Here is a 20,306-nt window from a genome sequence, read left to right on the forward strand (position 1 = left end):
TTTTTTGAGACGGATTCTTGCTCTCTTACCCAGGCTGGAGTGCCATGGCACAATCTCAGCTCGCTGCAACCTCCACCTCCCGGATTCAAGTGATTCTCCTGTCTCAGCCTCCCAAGTAGCTGGGACTACAGGCAAACACCACCATGCCCAGCTAATTTTTGTATTTTTAGTAGAGACGGGGTTTCACCATGTTGGCCAGGCTGGTCTTGAACTCCTGGCCTCAAATGATCCGCCCCCGTCGGCCTCCCAAAGTGCTGGGATTACAGGCGTGAGCCACCACACCTGGCCACAAAAAAATAAATTAAAAATTAGCCAGGCTTGGTGATGTGTGCCTGTGGTCCTCCTGGGAGGCTGAGGTGGGAGGGTGGCTTGAGCTTGGGAGGTTGAGACTGCAGTGAGCTGTGATACCATCACTGCAATCCAGACTTGGTGAGAGAGCAAGACCCTGTCTCAAAAAGACAAAAAAAAAAAAAAATTGATATATAAAACAACCTAGAAATTAGTAAGAATACAGAATAAAGAACACAAAATTTAAGTCTTTTTTTTTTTTTTTTTTTTTAATAAAAAAGGGTTTCACTTTGTCACCCAGGCAGGAGTGCAGTGGCACAAATACAGAACACTATAGCCTCAACTTCCTGGGCTCAAGTGATTCTCCCGCCTCAGCCCCCCAAGTAGCTGAGACCACAGGCACGCACCATCACGTCTGGCTAATTTTTGTACTTTTTGTAGAGATGGGGTTTCGCCATGTTGGCCAGGCTAGTCTCGAACTCCTGACCTCAAGTGATCCACCCGCCTCAGCCTCCTGAAGTGCTGGGATTACAGATGTGAGCCACTGCACCTGGCCTGAAATCTCACTCTAAAGATATATACAGATCTCTCAACCCAACAAACAGGGATTCAAAGAGTGAATATAGTATATAGAGAGTAACAGGATGGACTCAAAGAAACTAACTTCCAATCCTGGTCCTGCCATTTACTAGCTAAGCAAACCTTGTACAAGTTACTTAATCACTTAAGTCTGTTTTTTCCTCTATAAGATAGGTATTAATTGAAAATTTTAAAATTTACCCCTATAATTTTGTAAGAAAATAAAATTACTAAGCATAGCAAAGACTTTCTCTGACCCAAGAATACTGTGTTTTCTAACAACATCTATGAAACGTTACTAACAGGAGAACATGTTAGCTTTCAGTGGGGGAAAGCAAATCCTAGAACCAAAAATATTTAAGCAAATATTTATTTTTATTTTTTATTTTTGAGACAGAGTCTCACTCTGTCACCCAGGCTGGAGTGCAGTGGTGCAATCTTGGCTCACTGCAACCTCTGCCTCCTGGATTCAAGCAATTCTCCTGCCTCAGCCTCCCAAGTAGCTGGGATTACAGGCACATGCTACCATGCCTGGCTAATTTTTTTATTTTTACTAGAGATGAGTTTTTGCCATGTTGGCCAGGCTGTTCTTGAACTCCTGGCCTCAGGTGATCCGCCTGCTTCGACCTCCCAAAGTGCTGGGATTACAGGAGTGAGCCACTGCGCCTGGCCATAAGTAAATATTTTAGAACTCTCCTTTTAGTACATGAAATGAAATTCAAATTTATGATACACTTAATTACAAAAAAAAAGTCTAACTGCAATATAAAGGAGAAACAAAATGAAAGTAATTTGTAATATATATAAGTATGCAAACAAAACAATACTAGAAAACATAAAATATTCATAAGTAGAATCACTGACTGTGGCAGCTATGAACAAAATCTTCCATACATTCCCATAGGTTAAGAATGTCTGAGGGGCCAGGCGGTGCCAGCAAGATGGCTGCACTCGAGAAGATGACGTTTCCCGAGACGATGACGTTTCCAGAGAAACCAAGCCACAGAAAGTACAGGGCCGCCCTGAAGAAGGAGAAACGAAAGAAACGTCGGCAGGAACTTGCTCGACTGAGAGACTCAGGACTCTCACAGGAGGAGGAGGAGGACACTTTTATTGAAGAACAACAACTAGAAGAAGAGAAGCTATTGGAAAGAGAGAGGCAAAGATTACATGAGGAGTGGTTGCTGAGAGAGCAGAAGGCACAAGAAGAATTCAGAATAAAGAAGGAAAAGGAAGAGGCGGCTAAAAAATGGCAAGAAGAACAAGAGAGAAAGTTAAAGGAACAATGGAAAGAACAGCAGAGGAAAGAGAGAGAAGAGGAGGAGCAGAAACAACAGGAGAAGAAAGAAAAAGAGGAAGCTGTGCAGAAGATGCTGGATCAGGCTGAAAATGATTTAGAAAATGGTACCATATGGCAAAACCCAGAACCACCCGTGGATTTCAGAGTAATGGAGAAGGATCGAGCTAATTGTCCCTTCTACAGTAAAACAGGAGCTTGCAGATTTGGAGACAGATGTTCACGTAAACATAATTTCCCAACATCCAGTCCTACCCTTCTTATTAAGAGCATGTTTACAACGTTTGGAATGGAGCAGTGCAGGAGGGATGACTATGACCCTGACGCAAGCCTGGAGTATAGCGAGGAAGAAACCTACCAACAGTTCCTAGATTTCTATGAGGATGTGTTGCCTGAGTTCAAGAACGTGGGGAAAGTGATTCAGTTCAAGGTCAGCTGCAATTTGGAACCTCACCTGAGGGGCAATGTATATGTTCAGTACCAGTCAGAAGAAGAATGCCAAGCAGCCCTTTCTCTGTTTAACGGACGATGGTATGCAGGACGACAGCTGCAATGTGAATTCTGCCCAGTGACCCGGTGGAAAATGGCGATTTGTGGTTTATTTGAAATACAACAATGTCCAAGAGGAAAACACTGCAACTTTCTTCATGTGTTCAGAAATCCCAACAATGAATTCTGGGAAGCTAATAGAGACATCTACTTGTCTCCAGATCAGACTGGCTCCTCCTTTGGCAAGAACTCCGAGAGGAGGGAGAAGATGGGCCACCACGACGACTACTACAGCAGGCAGCGGGGAAGGAGAAACCCTAGTCCAGACCACTCCTACAAAAGAAATGGGGAATCCGAGAGAAAAAGGAGTAGTCATAGGGGGAAGAAATCTCACAAACGCACATCAAAGAGTCGGGAGAGGCACAATTCACCAAGCAGAGGAAGAAATAGGCACCGCAGCCGGGACCAGGGCTGCCGGAGCCAGAGCCGCAGGAGCCACCGCAGCCGGAGCCAAAGTTCCTCTAAGTGCCGAAGTCGTGGCAGGAGGAGGTCGGGTAATAGAGACAGAACTGTTCAGAGTCCCAAATCCAAATAAACTAGTTTTGTTCTTAAAAAAAAAAAAAAAAAAAAAAAAAAAAAAAAAAAGAATGGACTAGAATAGTGGCTCACACCTGTAATCCCAGCACTTTAGGAGGCTGAGGCGGGTGGATCACTTGAGGTCAGGAGTTTGAGGCAAGCCTGGCCAACATGGCAAAACCCCGTTTCTACTAAAAATACAAAAATTAGCCAGGTGTGGCAGACGTCTGTAATCCAAGCTACTTGGGAGGCTGAGGCAGGAGAATCGCTTGAATCTGGAAGGCAGAGGTTGCAGTGAGTCGACATCATGCCACTTCACTCCAGCCTGAGTGACAGAGCGAGACTGTGTCTCAAAAAATGCAATTTCTGGACTAGAGGAACTACACCGCCTGCTTTCCATATCAGACCATTCAACCCAATGCGATTCACTGCCGTAATCTCCATGTTATGATTTTAAGCCAGGCCTCTCTTCACCTTTCCTATTCCTTACATTTAAAGACTCCAAAGCTTGTTTACTGAGCACAGATCTTGGAAAACAGGATCTTCAGACTTGGGAAAGCATGACAGTAGATGATGGAAGGGTAAAGACTCAGACTAGCATCTAGTAGTCTCACTACACATGGATAGTAATGCTATGTGCATGAATGTGCAATCATGCAAAAACTCAAATCAGCCTTCCACACACACACACAATGGTAGACTAAGACCTTCTGTTAAAGGTCCAAGCACTCCAAGGAAGCCAGCGCCTTGAGGTACCCTCAGTATGTGCAAGTAGTTCCATGTTACTCTTAGTTTTCCCAGCAACTCTGCTCTAGCATGCCCTAGGCTTAGCCAGCAACAGATCTCACTGAATTATAAGATGTTGCCAGAAGTTCAGAACCTTGGTTTTTTTGAGATACGCATTTGCATTGACCCAAAATGGAGAATTAAATGACTGTATTTTTCACTGGCATTAGCTTTGTTTCCTTGGCATAGTGCCAGTTAATTACAACAGACCCTGCAAGACCACCTCTCTAGTTATTTCCCTGTGGAAGCCTTTTGGTTGGTTTTGTTTTTTTGGTTTTTTTGGTTTGTTTTTTTTTTGAGACGGAGTCTTGCTCTGTTGCCAGGCAGGAGTGCAGTGGCACGATCAGCTCACTGCAACCTCCGCCTTCCAGATTCAAGTGATTCCCCTGCCTCAACCTCTCGAGTAGCTGGTACTACAGGCGCGTGCCACCAAACCCAGCTAATTTTTTGTATTTTAGTAGAGACAGGGTTTCACCATGTTGGCCAGGATGGTCTTGATGTCCTGACCTCACGATCTGCCCACCTTGGCCTCCCAATGTGCTTAGGATTATAGGCGTGAGCCACTGCGCCCTGCTGCCTTTTGTTTTTTAATATCCAAAATTCATATAATGTTTTACTGTAGTTGCTTATATAGGAAAAGCTATACATCCCCAAAATGCAATACATTATGATATGCAGGAAATGTCTTGAGTAACATTTTTGACAGAATATGAGAATCCTTGGTGGACATTTTGAAGAATATGCAGAGCATCACAGGGGATGTGCTATGTATTCCAGCACACAAAGCAATTGTTTGTTACTATATTAACTATTTGGAGAGCAGCAAGTGTTTTTAGCATCTAACATCCTAACATGATATTTGTTACTTATATATAGGTATTTTGCTATATTTTATTAATACTTAGCGAATTTCGTTGAGTTTTACACTGACATGTAATACATTAAAATTTTTCCCACTTAAAATAGTGGAAAATAAGCTTCTGCATAGAATGTATTCCTACATAGAATATCTGATTTTCAGAAATGGATTATCGAGAGAGAGACAGATGTCCATATTAAAACCAGAGCATTAAGGTGAACTGAAAATGACTCATTGGATTAAGAATCAGGAGAGGTGGGGCCGGGCGCAGTGGCTTACGCCTGTAATCCCAGCACTTCAGGAGGCTGAGGCAGGTGGATCACGAGGTCAAGAGACCGAGACCATCCTGGCCAACATGGTGAAACCCTGTCTCTACTAAAATTAGAAAAAAAATTGCCGGGCATTGTGGTGGGCGCCTGTAGTCCCAGCCACTCGGGAGGCTGAGGCAGGAGAATCACTGGAACCCAGGAGGCAGAGGTTGCAGTGAGCTGAGATTGCGCCACTGCACTCCAGCCTGGTGACAGAGCGAGACTCTGTCTCAAAAAAAAAAAAAATCAGGAGAGGTGGGGTGTGTTTTATGACTTTAGGCAAATCAACCTAAGAGACAGTTTTCTCTTCTGCAGAGTTTTAGGAAAGTCACAAATTAATGTACTTGAAGAAAGCATACAATAGAATAGTAGTATTACCAAATCCTAAAGTTCTTATTGTGGAAAATCTCTGAAATATTACCTGCCTATGTAGATGCCAACCTTTCAGCAATCCAGACAAGCTGATTATCTTTTCTGGATGAATTAAGTCAAGTGTCCACAGTTTTGTACCCCTTCAATGTGATTACTTTGTACGCCAGACTGCAGACTGTTAATTGACTACTTTCTGGTACCCTCTAGCTATTGTCTTGAGACAGTAAAATAATTACTGCTCTCTAGCTACATCCTTAGCATTTTCCAGTTCTGAAATGAAATCATTTTCTTATGTTAAAAATAAAGTTAATTACTGTTCAACTCCCAAGGTGATATTCAGCTGCCACCTCTTACAACCCTCTCTTCTTAATCTATGTAACTATTCTACAGCCCAGGAATAGCCTGAGTTTATTAAAGTCACCCACACAGATCTGGCTCTTTTCAATCAAGCTGCCCTCAAAGTGCCAGTTGATGATACTCCCAAGGAGACTCACAAGCCCACTGCTGCCTGCAGTTCAGACAGAGTCCATGCTGTTTTAACTGGACTCTTGGCACTATTAGCACTGACACAGTGACTCCTTAAATTACGAATTACAACAGGCCATTCTATTCTGTCTGTGCTTCTAATGCTGTCACCATCTGATTTTCCCCCAGAAGAGGTATTTCCCAGGTAGGGGTATGCTTAACATGCAGTTAGGGAACTGAGAGTTAATGTCAGAAGAAAATGTACTTCAACACTGACTTCCTGATAGGCTACAATGACTTGATCAGAAACAGAAGTCTAAGAAAGCCTTTGCAGTGTAGCCACAGAATAGTTATGGGCTACATTGCTCAGCATGCACAAATAAAAGCTTAAAAGAACGTGTTAAAGGAAAGATTTCCCTGTCTTTTTAGCCTCCTACGAAGATTAAGAAGAAAAATGTTGCCAGGCACAGTGGCTCACACCTGTAATCCTAGCACTTTGGGAGGCTGAGGTGGCCAAGAGGATCACCTGAGGTCAGGAGTTTGAGACCAGCCTGGCCAACATGGTGAAACCCCATCTCTACTAAAAATACAAAAATTTGCCTAGCGTGGTGGTGGGCACCTGTAATCCCAGCTACTTGGGAGGCTGAGGCAGGAGAATTGCTTGAACGCGGGAGGTAGAGGTTGCAGTGAGCAGAGATCACGCCACTTCACTCCACTCCAGCCTGAGCGAAATAGCGAAACTCCACCTCAAAAAAAAAAAAAAAAAAAAGAAAAGAAAAATGTTATATTCTCTGTCAATGGGTGAAATAGCACAGGTGACAATTCAGGTCAGGACCTAATCCTGCCAGAGTTTACTCAACCTTGTTCTAAAAATAAATCTAGCCAGGCCTGGTGGCTCACGCCTGTAATCGCAGCACTTCGGGAGGCTGAGGCGGGTGGATCACAAGGTCAGGAGTTGAGACCAGCCTGGCCAACATGGTGAAACCCTGTCTCTATTAAAAATACAAAAATTAGCCGGGCGTGGTTGTGCACCTGTAGTCCCAGCTACTCAGGAGGCTGAGACAGGAGAATTGCTTGAACCTGGGAAACAGAGGTTGCAGTGAGCCGAGGTCACGCCACTGCACTCCAGCCTGGGTGACAGAGCAAGACTCCGTCTCAAAAAAAATAAAGTAAATCTAGAAAATGATTTAAATGAAGGTAAACAGAGGATACAAAGATATTAATTGAAGCATTATGTATAATCGCATGACAAATGTCCTAAATGTCTTTCAATTGGGAAGTGGGTATCAATAACAGATTAGATAGCTATGTCAAAGAATACTGAATAACATGAGAAAATACTCATAATACTGTGTTAATTGAAAAAAGCAAGACACAGAATTATATATGTGATCTAAACCACACATATGGTTAAGACAGCAATACATACATACATATATATATACACATACACATACATACACACAGAGTTCTGTTTTTATTTATACACATAGACCAATATATTTGCACATTTTAAAAAATAGGAAGACTACTCTAAGATGTAGGATTACAAATGTTATTTTCCTCCCTACATAAAACACATCCCAACACACACACACACACACACACACACACAAATGTAAACAGTAGGACAAGGACTTTGTTTTATTCACCAAAGTATCTCCCAGATGTAGAACAGAATCTGGCACATGGAGGTTCTAAATAAATCTGCTGAATAAAGGAATGAGCATATGTAAATTTCATAATCAAGAAAAAAAGCTTTTAAATTTATTTTTAAACCCTCTTGCTCAAGGCGAGACGTCAGAGCAAAGCTCAGAACATGCATGATCCAATTTCTACCTAAATATGTCATATATTATCTTCTCAACTAAGCTTTGATGCCAAGCCATTGGCTCCTTTTATTTTCCTCCAATCTTATAAGCTGCTTTAGAAAAATGAAAATAAAGCCAACAATATTAACTCTGCAAAAAATAAAATATTAAACATGTCCTTGGGCTGGGAGCAGTGGCTCACACCTGTAATCCCAGCATTTTGAGAGGCCGAGGCGGGCAGATCACTTGAGGTCAGGAGTTTGAGACCAGCATGGCAAACATGGCGAAACCCCATCTCTACTAAAAATACAAAAATTAGCTGGGTGTGATGGTGCACGCCTGTAATCCCAGCTACTTGGCAGGCTGTGGCAGGAGAACCACTGGAACTGGAGAGGCAGTGGTTGCAGTGAGCCAAGATGGTACCACTGCACTCCAGCCTAGGTGACAGAGCGAGACTCCATCCCAAAAAACAAAAAACCAAACAAACCCATGTCCTTACTTGTAAGTCTCTTTCCCACACTTGCAGTCAGCATGCGATTGCAACAGCATAGGTAAGATGGATTCTAGTCCCTAAAATTCAATACTCTCCTGAACCTTCTCGTACAGACTCTGCAATTCAGAGGCCTCTTCTCAGTCTGTTTACTAAGTCATTCAGAATATGCCACTAATGCAGGAAGAAAGTATTTTGATTGACAGCATCATGACTTTTTAATCCTTTCAAGTATATTATCTATTTGGAATGTATGCAATAAATTCACTCTCATGAACACTATGATGCCATGTAGCTGGAGACTACTAACGGATGCACATTCATTTTACCATTAGGGAAGAAAGTTTGCTGCAAAGCAATATTTTAAATGAACTTCAAAACCAAATATAAATGATTCAGTGACTACCATTTATTTTGGATCTTCTCTCTACCTCTCTGTGAACTCCATTAGCAGAGGTGATTAGGAGTAGGCTAGAAGTCAAGCTTGCTCACATTTGGAAGTTTGAGGTCAGAACTACTGCAAGTAGTTCTGCTGACAAGATACTGTTCACTGCCACAAGCAAGTGGGCCCAAAGCAAAAGCCAATTTCTTTCCACTAAAGACTGCACTGTGAGGTCCCTACGATTAGATGAATCTTATTAAGGGCTTTAAAATTATCTGAAGTTTAAATTATGTCATGTCCAAATTAAAGATTATAAGAATATTTTTATAAATGTTAAATGACTTTGAATAATAAAAACAAAAAAAATCCAATCTTTGAAATCAACTCTTTCCACAGACCAATTTTTATTTTCTTCCATTAGTTTTGAAAGGAAAATTCTTAATTGCCTTACAAGGCATTCTGTGGTGAAGTCATTCCAAAATATAAAAGAATCGATACTGAGCATGTTTTCATTTAATTCTTTAAACTTGAAAAGACACTCACTTCATATAGTGTCTTGTCTTTTTTCTAACCATAAATGGTGTGATACTGTATTTAATGTTCTATTACTTTTTTTCTTTTTCGAGACAGGGTCTCACTCTGTCACCCAGGCTAGAGTGCAGTGGGGTGATCGTTGCTTATTGTGGCCTTGAACTCCTGGGCTCAAACCATCCTCCCACCTCAGCCTCCTGAGCAGATGGGACCACAGGCATGCACCACCATGCCTGGCGTGCGTTTGTGTTTTTTTTTTTGGGGGGGGGCAACATGCTGTGATCTGGGAGCCTGGTTAATTTTTAAATTTGTGTGTGTGGAGACAGGGTCTCACCATGTTGCCCGGGATGGTGTCAAACTCCTGGCCTCAAGCAGTCCTTCTGCCTTGGCCTCCGAGTATGCTGGGATTGCAGGCAAAAGCTAGCACAACTGTCCTCTATAACTTTTCATAATTACTAAATTATGCAAAAAATTTCTGGGTCTGTACATATGGATCTGTTTCATTCCATTTAACTGTATGGATATACCATTAATTGAATGAACCATTTACCTCCTGATGGACATTTATGTTTATAATGTTTACATTATGGAGTTCATATTATATACAGTTTACAACAAAAAATGCTGCCATGAATCTCTTTGTGCAGCTCTTTAATGCACAGTGACTATTTCCTTAGAATTGTTAAGAATATCATTTTTCAATTCAACAAGAAATTGTTAAAAGGTCCCTTAAAAAGGTTATTCCAATTTATACCACTACCCTGTTAAGTATCCCTTATCTGAAATGCTTGGGACTAAAAGTGTTTCGGGTTTCACATTTATTCAGATTTTGGAATATGTACATTATACCAACTGAGCATACCAAATCAGAAACTCTAAAATCTAAATGCTCCAATGAGCATTTCCTTTGATCATCATGTGGGCACTCAAAAAGTTTGGGATTTTAAAGCATTTAGGATTTCCAATTTCAGATGTTCAGCCTGTACCATTACATGTCCATTTCCCTATACATTCACTAATACCAGATATTTTCAATCTTTAAAATATCTACCAGTTTAATGAACAAAATATGGGATTTCACTATTTTAACTCACACTTCCCAGATCACTGGTGAGCTGTTTACTAGCCATTCATATGTTTTCTCTTCCATGAAATACTTATTTAGAACCTTTTCCCATTTTTCTTTTTCTTTTTACTTACAGAAATTGTTATGTATTCTGGATATTCCTTATTTGGTGTAAATGTTGTAAATTTATCTTCCTAGTCTGTCATTATTTTAACTTTGTTTATGCTGCCCACTGTCATATAGAAATTTAATTTTTAGAAATTTTATTTAGTTGAATTTATCAAATCTTTTTCTTTGAAACTTTCGTATTTTGTCTTGCTTCTATACCTCAAAGTTAAAAAATATTGTCCTCTACTTTTTTCTAAAACAGAGGTTTTGGCATAAAAGTCCTGTCTTTGCAAGTCACTCAGGAAAACAGGTGGACACTAATTAAAGGCAGTTACTTCCCTACCCCTCCTGCTCCAACCCCTAGAGCTGTGAACTATAACCCAGGATCACTTCCTTTTGATGCTGCTTTGCTGGGGTGGAGGGGGACTGTACAGTGAAGCTTTGACCTGAGGAGCTCTTCTGTAGGTGAAGAGTGGTTAACTATGGTTCCTGTGTGCCTGGGGCCCCCCACTCCTAGGACTCATCCACGCCCTACCCAGAACTTACTAGTACTAGCACGGACTGGGGCCCCCTCCATTCCAGTGCCTGATGGGATAGCTGATACTCATGGATGAAAAGCAGTTTGTAGGCCAAAATAAAAAGATATTTTAAGAATATATTTCTTTTTTTTTTTAGAGATGGAGTCTGGCTCTGTTGCCCAGGCTGGAGTGCAATAGTGTGATCTCGGTTCACTGCAACCTCTGCGTCCCAGATTCAAGCAGTTCTCCCGCCTCACTTCCCGAGTAGCTGGGACTACAGGTGCACTCTGCCACACCCAGCTAATTTCGTTTGTATTTTAGTAAAGACGGGGTTTCACCGTGTTGCCCAGGCTGGTCTCGAACTCCTGAGCTCAGGCAATCTGCCCACCTCGGCCTCCCAAAGTGCTAGAATTGCAGGCGTGAGCCACCATGCCTGGCCAAGAGTACATTTCAAAAGAAAAACAACACAATGAACTACAGGTTTTGGTCAGGAGCAAAAATATTAGAACTGCTGACCAAGAATTTTAAACTGGGGAGCGGTAACCATACTAAAAGAAATGAGAAAATATTAGCAATATGAAACAAGAACAAGAAAACAGAAAAGAGCCAAGCAAAGGCATTAGGTGTGAACAATATAATAAGTTGAAATGAAGAACACAGTATATGGCAGGAATAACAGAATGGTTATAATGTAATCATGGAATACAGTTGAAAATTAGATGGTCAGATTGAGTCCGGGCACGGTGGCTCACGCCTGTAATCCCAGCACCTTGGGAGGCCGAGGTGGGTGGATTGCTTAAGGTCAGGAGTTCGAGAGCACCCTGGCCAACATGGTGAAACTCTATCTCCACCAAAAAAAATACAAAAATTGGCCAGGCATGGTGGCACATGCCTGTAATCCCAGCTACTCGGGAGGCTGAGGCAGGACGATCACTTGAATCCAGGATGCGGAGGCTGCAGTGAGCAGAGATTGTACCATGGCACTCTAGCCTGGGCAACAGAGCAAGAGTCCATCTCAGGAAAAAAAAAAAAAAAAAAAAAAGGAGGTCAGATTGAGAAATCTCCCAGGAAGAAGTACAAATAAATAGATTTAAAAAAACAACAACAACAACCCTGTCTCTACTAAAAATACAAAAATTAGCCAAGCATGGTGGTGAGCACCTATAATCCCTGCTACTTGGGAGGCTGAGGCAGGAGAATTGCTTGAACCCGGGAGGCGGAGGTTGCAGTGAGCCAAGATCGCGCCACTGCACTCTAGCCTGGGCAACGGAGCAAGACTCCATCTCAAAAAAAGAAAAAAAAAAAGCTAAGACCAAAGACAAAAAGATATCTATATCCATAATTACCCAGAACTAAACCTCGAGATACTACCATTTGTGATGGTGGTTGGAGTGATGGAGCTTCCTATATTTAATTTCCTATATCTAAATTTCTTTAGAAAAAATTGTTGAAAAGAGTAGCCAGGTGCAGTGGTGTGCGCCTATAGTCCCAGCTACTCGGGAGGCTGAGGCAAGTGGCTTGCCTGAGCATTTTTTTTGTTTGTTTTTTTTGAGACAGAGTCTCGCTCTGTTGCCCAGACCTGTCTTCTTGTTTATAATCTGAGACAGAGCCACAGATGTACAACATTAAAGCATTTATTCCTACTTCTTCTATACAGATCCTGAGATGGAGTTTTAGTGGTAGCAAGACCAACATACCTTCAGCATGTAGTAGAAGGGGAACCATGACAGGAAGATATCAGAGAAGAATTCAGCAATGCTGAACACACCATACACTACCCAGTAGGTCAGCCACTGGGTATCATCTTCTTTGTTGGGACTCTCTATAGCTTTAATTCTGAAAGGCAGTACAAAAGAAAGTATATCATTTGGTAAGATATCAATGAAACATGTTCAAATACACTTTCATAATCTGTCCTCTGATACCACTGAGAAACTTAGGCACATGTAGGCACTGTGTCACTAGATGCAAGAGTACAGCTTAAAGACTGGAAGCAATGTGGATATCGGGACAAGCCATTATAACCACTTGTTTCTAGTCTCCTGGTCACCAGAGAAACCAGCACCAGCTGTCACTGCCCTGGATCTCCACCCTGCTAAAGCCTCCCCACAAGTCCTAGAATATACCACTAGTGACTGGGAGCTAGAGTAATTTCCACTCCCAAGCTGGGTCCTGCCACCAGGGATATATCAGGACGAATTCTCTCATGATAACCAGGTTCTTATATACTTTTAATAATTGAGATATATCATGGGTGAATAAGAATTTCCCATAAAGCAACATTTGGAACATAGGTTAGGTACTGCCCAAAATCCACAGTATATTTTATAGTAAACGGGTGAAAACAAACATCATGGTGTCTATTTAGTTCAGAATGTCTTTATCTGATCCACAGGCTATGGACTTTCCTCCTCTCCTCAGTTAATAACAGAACTTTCCCAACCCTAACTATTGCTTAAACAAAATTCATTCTGCAAATGGATGGAAATACACTTAAAATAATTTTCTCTTCTAAATCACAGAAATTTCCTTCAGTCCTAGGAATCTCATTATTCTAAACCTGAAGCTCCACAACTTCTTATCCTAACAGATCTAGATATTTATCATAACTGAGCTGGACTGAAACAGTAAAATAAAAGAACTCTGAATCTTGTTTAGCCTATGAAACAGGTTAACTACTGAAAATACATTGGCAGGGAGCTAAGCTATGAGGACACAAAGGCATAAGATACAATGGACTTTGGGGACTTGGGGGAAAAGGCTGGGGAGAGTGAGGGATAAAAGACTACACATTGGGTACAGTGTACCCTGCTCAGTTGATGGGTGCACCGAAATCTCACAAATTGCCACTAAAAACTTATCCATGTAACCAAGTGCCACCTGTTACCCAAAAACCTATTGAAATAAAAAATTTTCAAAAAGCAAATACATTGGCTACTCCATAACATCAGCTCTCCAAAGAGACAGTCAGGCTGCTAAATCATGCTCAGTCACTCACTAAGAAAGCCCTTGTACAGTTAATTAGAAGCAGCTATGTGTGTGAGTTTTAGAAAATAATCAAAAGGGGAAAAATTATAGCTCAATGAGATGATTACTAATGAGGAAGACATAGAGAGGAACAAGTAATAAGGTGACTGTTGCTTTGAACTTCAAGACTAGGCAGAATTTTTATTTTTTTGAGACAGGGTCTCTGCACAGGCTGGAGTGCAGTTGCACTCCATCATAGCTCACTGCAACCTCAAACTTCTGGGCTGATGTAATTCCCTTCACTTCGGCCTCCCAAGTAGCTGGGACTACAGGTGCACACCACCACACCTGGCTACTTGCTAAATTTTTAGTAGAGACAAGGTCTCACTGTGTTGCCTAGGCTGGTCTCGAACTCCTGGCCTCAAGCAATCCTCCTGCCTTGGCCTCCCAAAGTGCAGTTTGGCGGCTCCCACACCCAGCCCCAAATATTTCAAAGTACAAAAATCATATAAAATGAATTTAAGAGAGCTGATTATTAAAAAATGGCTTGTAATGTATGCACAAAGTCTGTATTTTTTTAGCTTCCTTCAGATAGAAGCTGGCTGATGTAAGACCAAAGGAAAAGTGTAGGCAAGCATGTTAACCAAAGAACACAGTATATCCTTTATGTGTAAGATTTCTTCTCCTGCTGTGTTTCATTTGGTATAGTATGGCTTATCCATATTTAATTGGATTTATTTAATTATTAGTATAATAAAAATTTGTTTCCTGTACATTCATTCTGGGCAGAGGAGATACGTAGTTACATTTCACTTAAGGTCTTAGTTTTGTGAATGCGATAGCTCACAACTAAAATACCTACTATGTACTTCCAAAGGAAGCAACTCTCAGTACACACCTGGGAATTAAACAGTCTTTTCTAGAATATGACGTAAAAACCTCAAAATGTGATAGGACTGTCATTATTAATCCAGTGGCTTTTAAATTCTTTTGGCCACAACCCTCGATAAGCATACATTTTACATCATGATCCAGTAAACAGACATCTTCACATAAAAATATAAACTTAAATAGACATTTCCTGAAATTATTCTGGTATTTTAAATTCCATTCTATTTCATTATTTTTTAAATGTTAGTCAAGTTCCACAGATTGAAAAACAGGAAGCCTAAAGTTCAGCTCTTTTAGGAAAAAAAAAAAATTTTTAATTCATATCCACAATATAAATTCTAAAGTCCCCATGTTAATATAGTAGAACACTATATAGTAACATTGAAAAGTAGAAGTAAAAGAACTCCAAATTGAATACATACATTGATCACAACTTTGCAGAAAACCAAGGCATATGAAAGAAGCCAGGAAAAGGCCACTGAGTCTATTAAGCTAAAGAGATTTTTTAATAGATCTTCTCATATTATTGAAGCATTTAATTGTTTTAATTTAAAATAGCACCATGTTCAATTTAAAAAATGTCTTTATGTGTCATAACAATCACAAACTACCCAAAACAAGAAAAAAGGGAAGAGATGGTCTAGCTCACTCAGGAAACCGAGGTTCAAAAAGGTGAAGTGCCCCATGTAGTCATGGTGAGAGAAGAAAAAAGCTTAAAACTGAGGTTTTTGGCCGGGCACAATGGCTCACACCTGTAGTTCCAGCACTTTGGGAGGCCGAGGTGGGCAGATCACCTGAGGTCAGAAGTTCAAGACCAGCCTGGCCAACATGGTGAAACCCCACCTCTACTAAAAATACAAAAATTAGCCGGGCGTGGTGGCACATGCCTGTAATCCCAGCTGCTTGGGAGGCTGAGGCAGGAGACTAGATTGAACCCGGGAGGCGGAGGTTGCAGTAAACCGAGATTCCACCACTGCACTCCAGCCTGGGTGACAGAGCAAGACTCGGTCTCAAAAAAAACAAAAAAAAACCAAACTTGAGGTTTTCTGAATGCTATTTACTTATATATCTTCTTTTTAAAAATATTGATTGATTGATTGATTGAGACAGGGTCTTGCTCTGTCACCCAGGCTAGAGTGCAGTGGCATGATCACAGCTCACTGCGGCCTCAACCTCCTGGACTCAAGTGATCCTCCCACCTCAGCCTCTCCAGTAGCTGGGACTACAGGTTCACATCATCATGCCTGGCTAACTTTTGTACTTTTTTATAAAGATGGGGTTTTGCCTTGTTCCCCAGGCTGGTCTCAAACTCATGGGGCTCAAGTGATCCTCCTGACTCAGCCTCCCAAAGTACTAGGATTACAGGCATGAGCCACCATGCCCAGGCTACTTATATACCTTCTGATTAGACTTGTCCAAATTCAGCAGACAAAAGTGATTCTCCAACAAAACATATTTGTACTGCCTTGTACAAATATGAATCATATTCCAACTTGGTGTATCAGAATAAAGAGGTAGCAATTTAAGCAACATAGAGGATTCATGAAACCATAAGATATGCTCTATGCTCTTAGGTCCCTTGCAGTGTAGCCAAAATGGCCAAGCCATAGAATGGAGGGGTAGAAACCTAATAATTATTTAATTTAACCTTCATAATAGCCATGTAGGATAGGTATTGTTCCTGTATTTGAGCGGAAGAAACCGAGGCTTAGTGTAGAGAAATAACACGTGCGGGGCACCCAGCTACAAGTAGCAAGGATTGGTCTTACACTTAAAACTAACTCCAAAGCCTGTGCTTTGTTGACTATCCTATGCTGTTTTGCTAATTAAGAAGACAATTCAGTGGCAAGCTGGATAGCACTTAGCAAAATGTCCGGTACAAAGTAAGCATTTAATATTTATTGAATTAATATACATACAATAGGAGGTCACAATCTTACTTTTGGAGGGGACCCCAGAGAGAGGTTAAACTGGCCACAGAGCAGAAAAACAGGAGGAAGGGTCATAGTCTCAGTGTCCAGATCCCTGGAGGTCCATTCTACCCTCCACTCTACTCACCTGGGTTTGCAGGGAGGAACTATCACCAGTGAACAGGATAGCGTTCTGAGTTGGTGTCCTAGTCCACTGGTCCTCAAACTTAGATGATCATCCACATCCATCTACAGAACTTACTAAAAATATACATGCCTGGGTCCTTCTTCAGACCTAGTGATTCAGCTGCTCTTACAAGTCTGTGCAGGTGATCATAATGCAGAACTGTGTTTGGAAACCACCTCAAAGTTCCAGTCTTCACAGCACCTGCCCTACTTGTTCTAAGAAAGAAAATCCAAATGGCCAGTTTGGGTATAATCAGCTGTAGCCAGAGGGCAGGCTACCCCTTTCCAGTAATGAGTGAGAGGCCAAAAGAGAAGAAAAGTTGGACGTAGAAGGCAAACTGAATAATGAATGTCTCTACTAAAATTAGAATAAGTCAACTCTAATATGATCTAGAACCCTCATCTGAATATTCTGAAATTTGTAAAAGGATTCAAGATAACAACACTAAAATAAAACTGTTCACTAAGATTTCAAGAACTGCATCTAAAAGCCCTGTATCTGTATAGCTGGAACTTCAGCCTGCACAGCTAACCCCTAGAGGAGTTCTGGAATGACCCCATGGCAACAGGCAACAATTCCTACCACTCTCTCCACAGGCCTGGTCCACTCTTTTATAGGCTCCTCTCTCTCTAGTACCGCGTCATCCTCTGGCAGTCACACTGATCCTGGGCTCAGAACTAACACACCCACATACAGCTTCTGTGGACAGACACCACAGTCTTACTGCTCTCTGCACACCTTACTGTCATATTCTCACCACTGTTCTAAAGCCTGGCTGCCTAGGCTCAGTGCTGTGGCTTCCTTATTCTCTCTCCTGAGCCACCTACCATGTTCTGGGGCAGCATTTCCTTCCCCAAAGCAGATATCAAGAGAAGCCAGGGCTGGGTGAGCAGCAGAGGCACGACTACAAGGCAGAGGATGGTTGGCAAAACTGTGGGAGCAGCTGGCAGCTCTAAAATTAATCGAGCAGAATTAGGAATCACCATGTGTGGAGTTGGAAGACATCTCAGAGATGAACTAGTTCAAATTCTACATTTTATATAGACAAAATGAAATTTAAAGAGAAAGGAGTTATATTAAAATGAATGTTAACTTATTAAACTAGAAGGTTACAGAGCATGTGTATGTAAAGGGCAGTAGACTGTTTACATTTTGGCACATCCATGCAATGAAATATTCTGAAGCCTTTAAAAAGGGTATTGATAGGAAAAGATGTCCAAGATACAGTGTTGAGTGTAAAAAGTGAATTCTAATTTTTTGTTTAAAAAAAGGTATGTTTTTGTATGTTTACAGACCAAGAATGATATCCAGAAAGATATGCAATACATTTCAAATTGTATAAAGTTAATCCTGAATAACAGAATTTTACTTAAGGTCTTTGCAATGAGTATGTACTAAAATTGATTAAAAAAAGAAGGGGGTGGGGGAGATTTCCATTTGGAAAAGAATGAGCATCAGAGACTTTCTTTCCTTTTTTTTTTTTTTTTTTTTTTTGATGGAGTCTTGCTCTTGTGGCCCAGGCTGGAGTGCAGTGGCACGGTCTCGGCTCACTGCAACCTCTGCCTCCCCGGTTCAAGCAATTCTCCTGCCTCAGCCTCCTGAGTAGCTGGGATTACAGGCACCTGCCACCACGCCCAGCTAATTTTTTTGTATTTTTAGTAGAGACAGGGTTTCACCATGTTGGCCAGGTTGGTCTCAAACTCCTGACCTCAGGTGATCCACTCATCTTGGCCTCCCAAAGTGCTAAGATTACAAGCGTGAGCCACCGCGCCTGGCTGAGCATCAGACTTTCTATAATGATTTTCTCCTATGAGAGTAGTTTTCTCTATGAGGCTTTGTTAAAAAATAAACACTAAAGTGAACATCAGATATATTCATTTAATTTCTCTTTGAGAAAACAGCTAATAATTTTTTTTTTAAGACAGAGTCTCACTCTGTTGCCCAGGCTGGAGTGCAGTGGCGCGAACTCCACTCACTGCAAGCTCTGCCTCCCGGGTTCATGCCATTCTCCTGCCTCAACCTCCCAAGTAGCTGGGACTACAGGCGCCCACGACCACGCCTGGCTAATTTTTTGTATTTTTTAGTAGAGACGGGGTTTCACCTTGTTAGCCAGGATTGTCTCGATCTCCTGACCTCATGATCCGCCCACCTTGGCCTCCCAAAGTGCTGGGATTACAGGCATGAGCCACCGTGCCCAGCCCAGCTAATGATTTTTATTTTATTTTTTTTTACAAATTTCTCTAACAATGGTCAGATACAATCTGTTTTGTTTTAGAGCATTAAAAGGCCTTCAACACACACACCCACATAGAGACACACAAAGACAAAAGAGAGCCACACAGCCCATCACATGAAATTGACTCATTTTAACCTTCTACTTAAATAATATAAACTATCATAAGTTACTGATTACACTGAACTATGGAATGGCCAGGGCTTTCCCTTCATTTCTTCTCAGTGCTTTTCTGGCTTTGCAGCATTTCACCATCCTTAGTTTGTAGCTTTGTATTCTAGCTCTACTACTTACTAGATATATGACCCTGGGCAAGTTACCCAATGTCTCTGAGCCTTAGTTTGTTCACCTATCCAGTATGGATAAGCCTCATTGTGTTGTTGTGAAGATTAAAGTAGTTAATGTATGTAAAGCACTAAGAAAGTCTCAGTAAATACTCCCTTAATAGGTATTAATTATAGTACAGTAATAACTTATTATTATAGGCAGATAAGAGATTAAAAAGAAAAGAGAGAGATAAGAAGACTCTAGTTTCTTTGGCTAAGTAGCTGTCAGAGGGTTTATATTGTTAATAAGGCTAAAAGGAGATTAGAGTTACCCATCAATTTTAATTATACCCTACTCCAAATGCCATATGCTACAGGTAGTAAGAAGTTAGCTGAAATCCCCAAATTCATGTTTGCAGGTAGTGGGAAGAAATTTGAACATTGCTGAAAACATTTTCCAGGCCCACTCTGCAATGGTAGAATGGCAGAAATTCTTTACACTGGCATTGGACTGGTACATATATGAACACAACTCACTGGCCATCCCTCATCCAGTACGCTGGGCCCCAGTAACTGGTACCAGTTCACTCCACCCTTGCTGGCCCATCTACTTGTTCACACCTTGGCTGCTATTTTCTGAAAGCAAAGGCAAGAACTAAGGATGGCCAAAGAACAGCATTTACATGTGAAGAAAACAAGGCTGAGCAGAGATGATTCTGGGCTGGAATGTCCTTCCCAAATTAAGTGTCATCATTCAGAAAACCTAAGATATTCCCTGACCCATGACACAAGTAAGCTGTACATCCTCTAAGAACCTTAGGTGACAATGATGTGTCAATGTATGTTCACCAATTATAAAAAAATAGCACTCTGACCAGGCATGATGGCTCACGCCTGTGATCGCAGCATTTTGGGAGGCCAAGGAGG

General features: G+C 41.3%; 2 protein-coding genes across 2 annotated transcripts in view; one reads left to right on the top strand and one right to left on the bottom strand.

The window, feature by feature from the left end:
- Window positions 1-20,306, bottom strand: part of REEP5 (receptor accessory protein 5) — a 46,078-nt gene that overhangs the window by 13,405 nt on the left and 12,367 nt on the right. The window contains exon 3 of the mRNA XM_054488733.2: window positions 12,623-12,761. Within this exon, the coding sequence (XP_054344708.1) occupies window positions 12,623-12,761 (139 nt within the window). The remainder of the gene's footprint in view (window positions 1-12,622; window positions 12,762-20,306) is intronic.
- On the top strand, window positions 545-12,318 carry LOC129036977 (U2 small nuclear ribonucleoprotein auxiliary factor 35 kDa subunit-related protein 1). Its single transcript, XM_063665145.1, has one exon. The coding sequence runs from the start codon at window positions 1,779-1,781 to the stop codon at window positions 3,246-3,248; it is 1,470 nt and encodes a 489-aa protein (XP_063521215.1). The 5' UTR covers window positions 545-1,778; the 3' UTR covers window positions 3,249-12,318.

Source organism: Pongo pygmaeus, chromosome 4 (assembly GCF_028885625.2).
Source record: "Pongo pygmaeus isolate AG05252 chromosome 4, NHGRI_mPonPyg2-v2.0_pri, whole genome shotgun sequence".
NCBI lineage: Eukaryota > Metazoa > Chordata > Mammalia > Primates > Hominidae > Pongo > Pongo pygmaeus.

Coding starts and splice junctions, on each gene's coding strand:
- LOC129036977 (XM_063665145.1), top strand. CDS start 1,779: ATGTCTGAGGGGCCAGGCGGTGCCAGCAAGATGGCTGCACTCGAGAAG.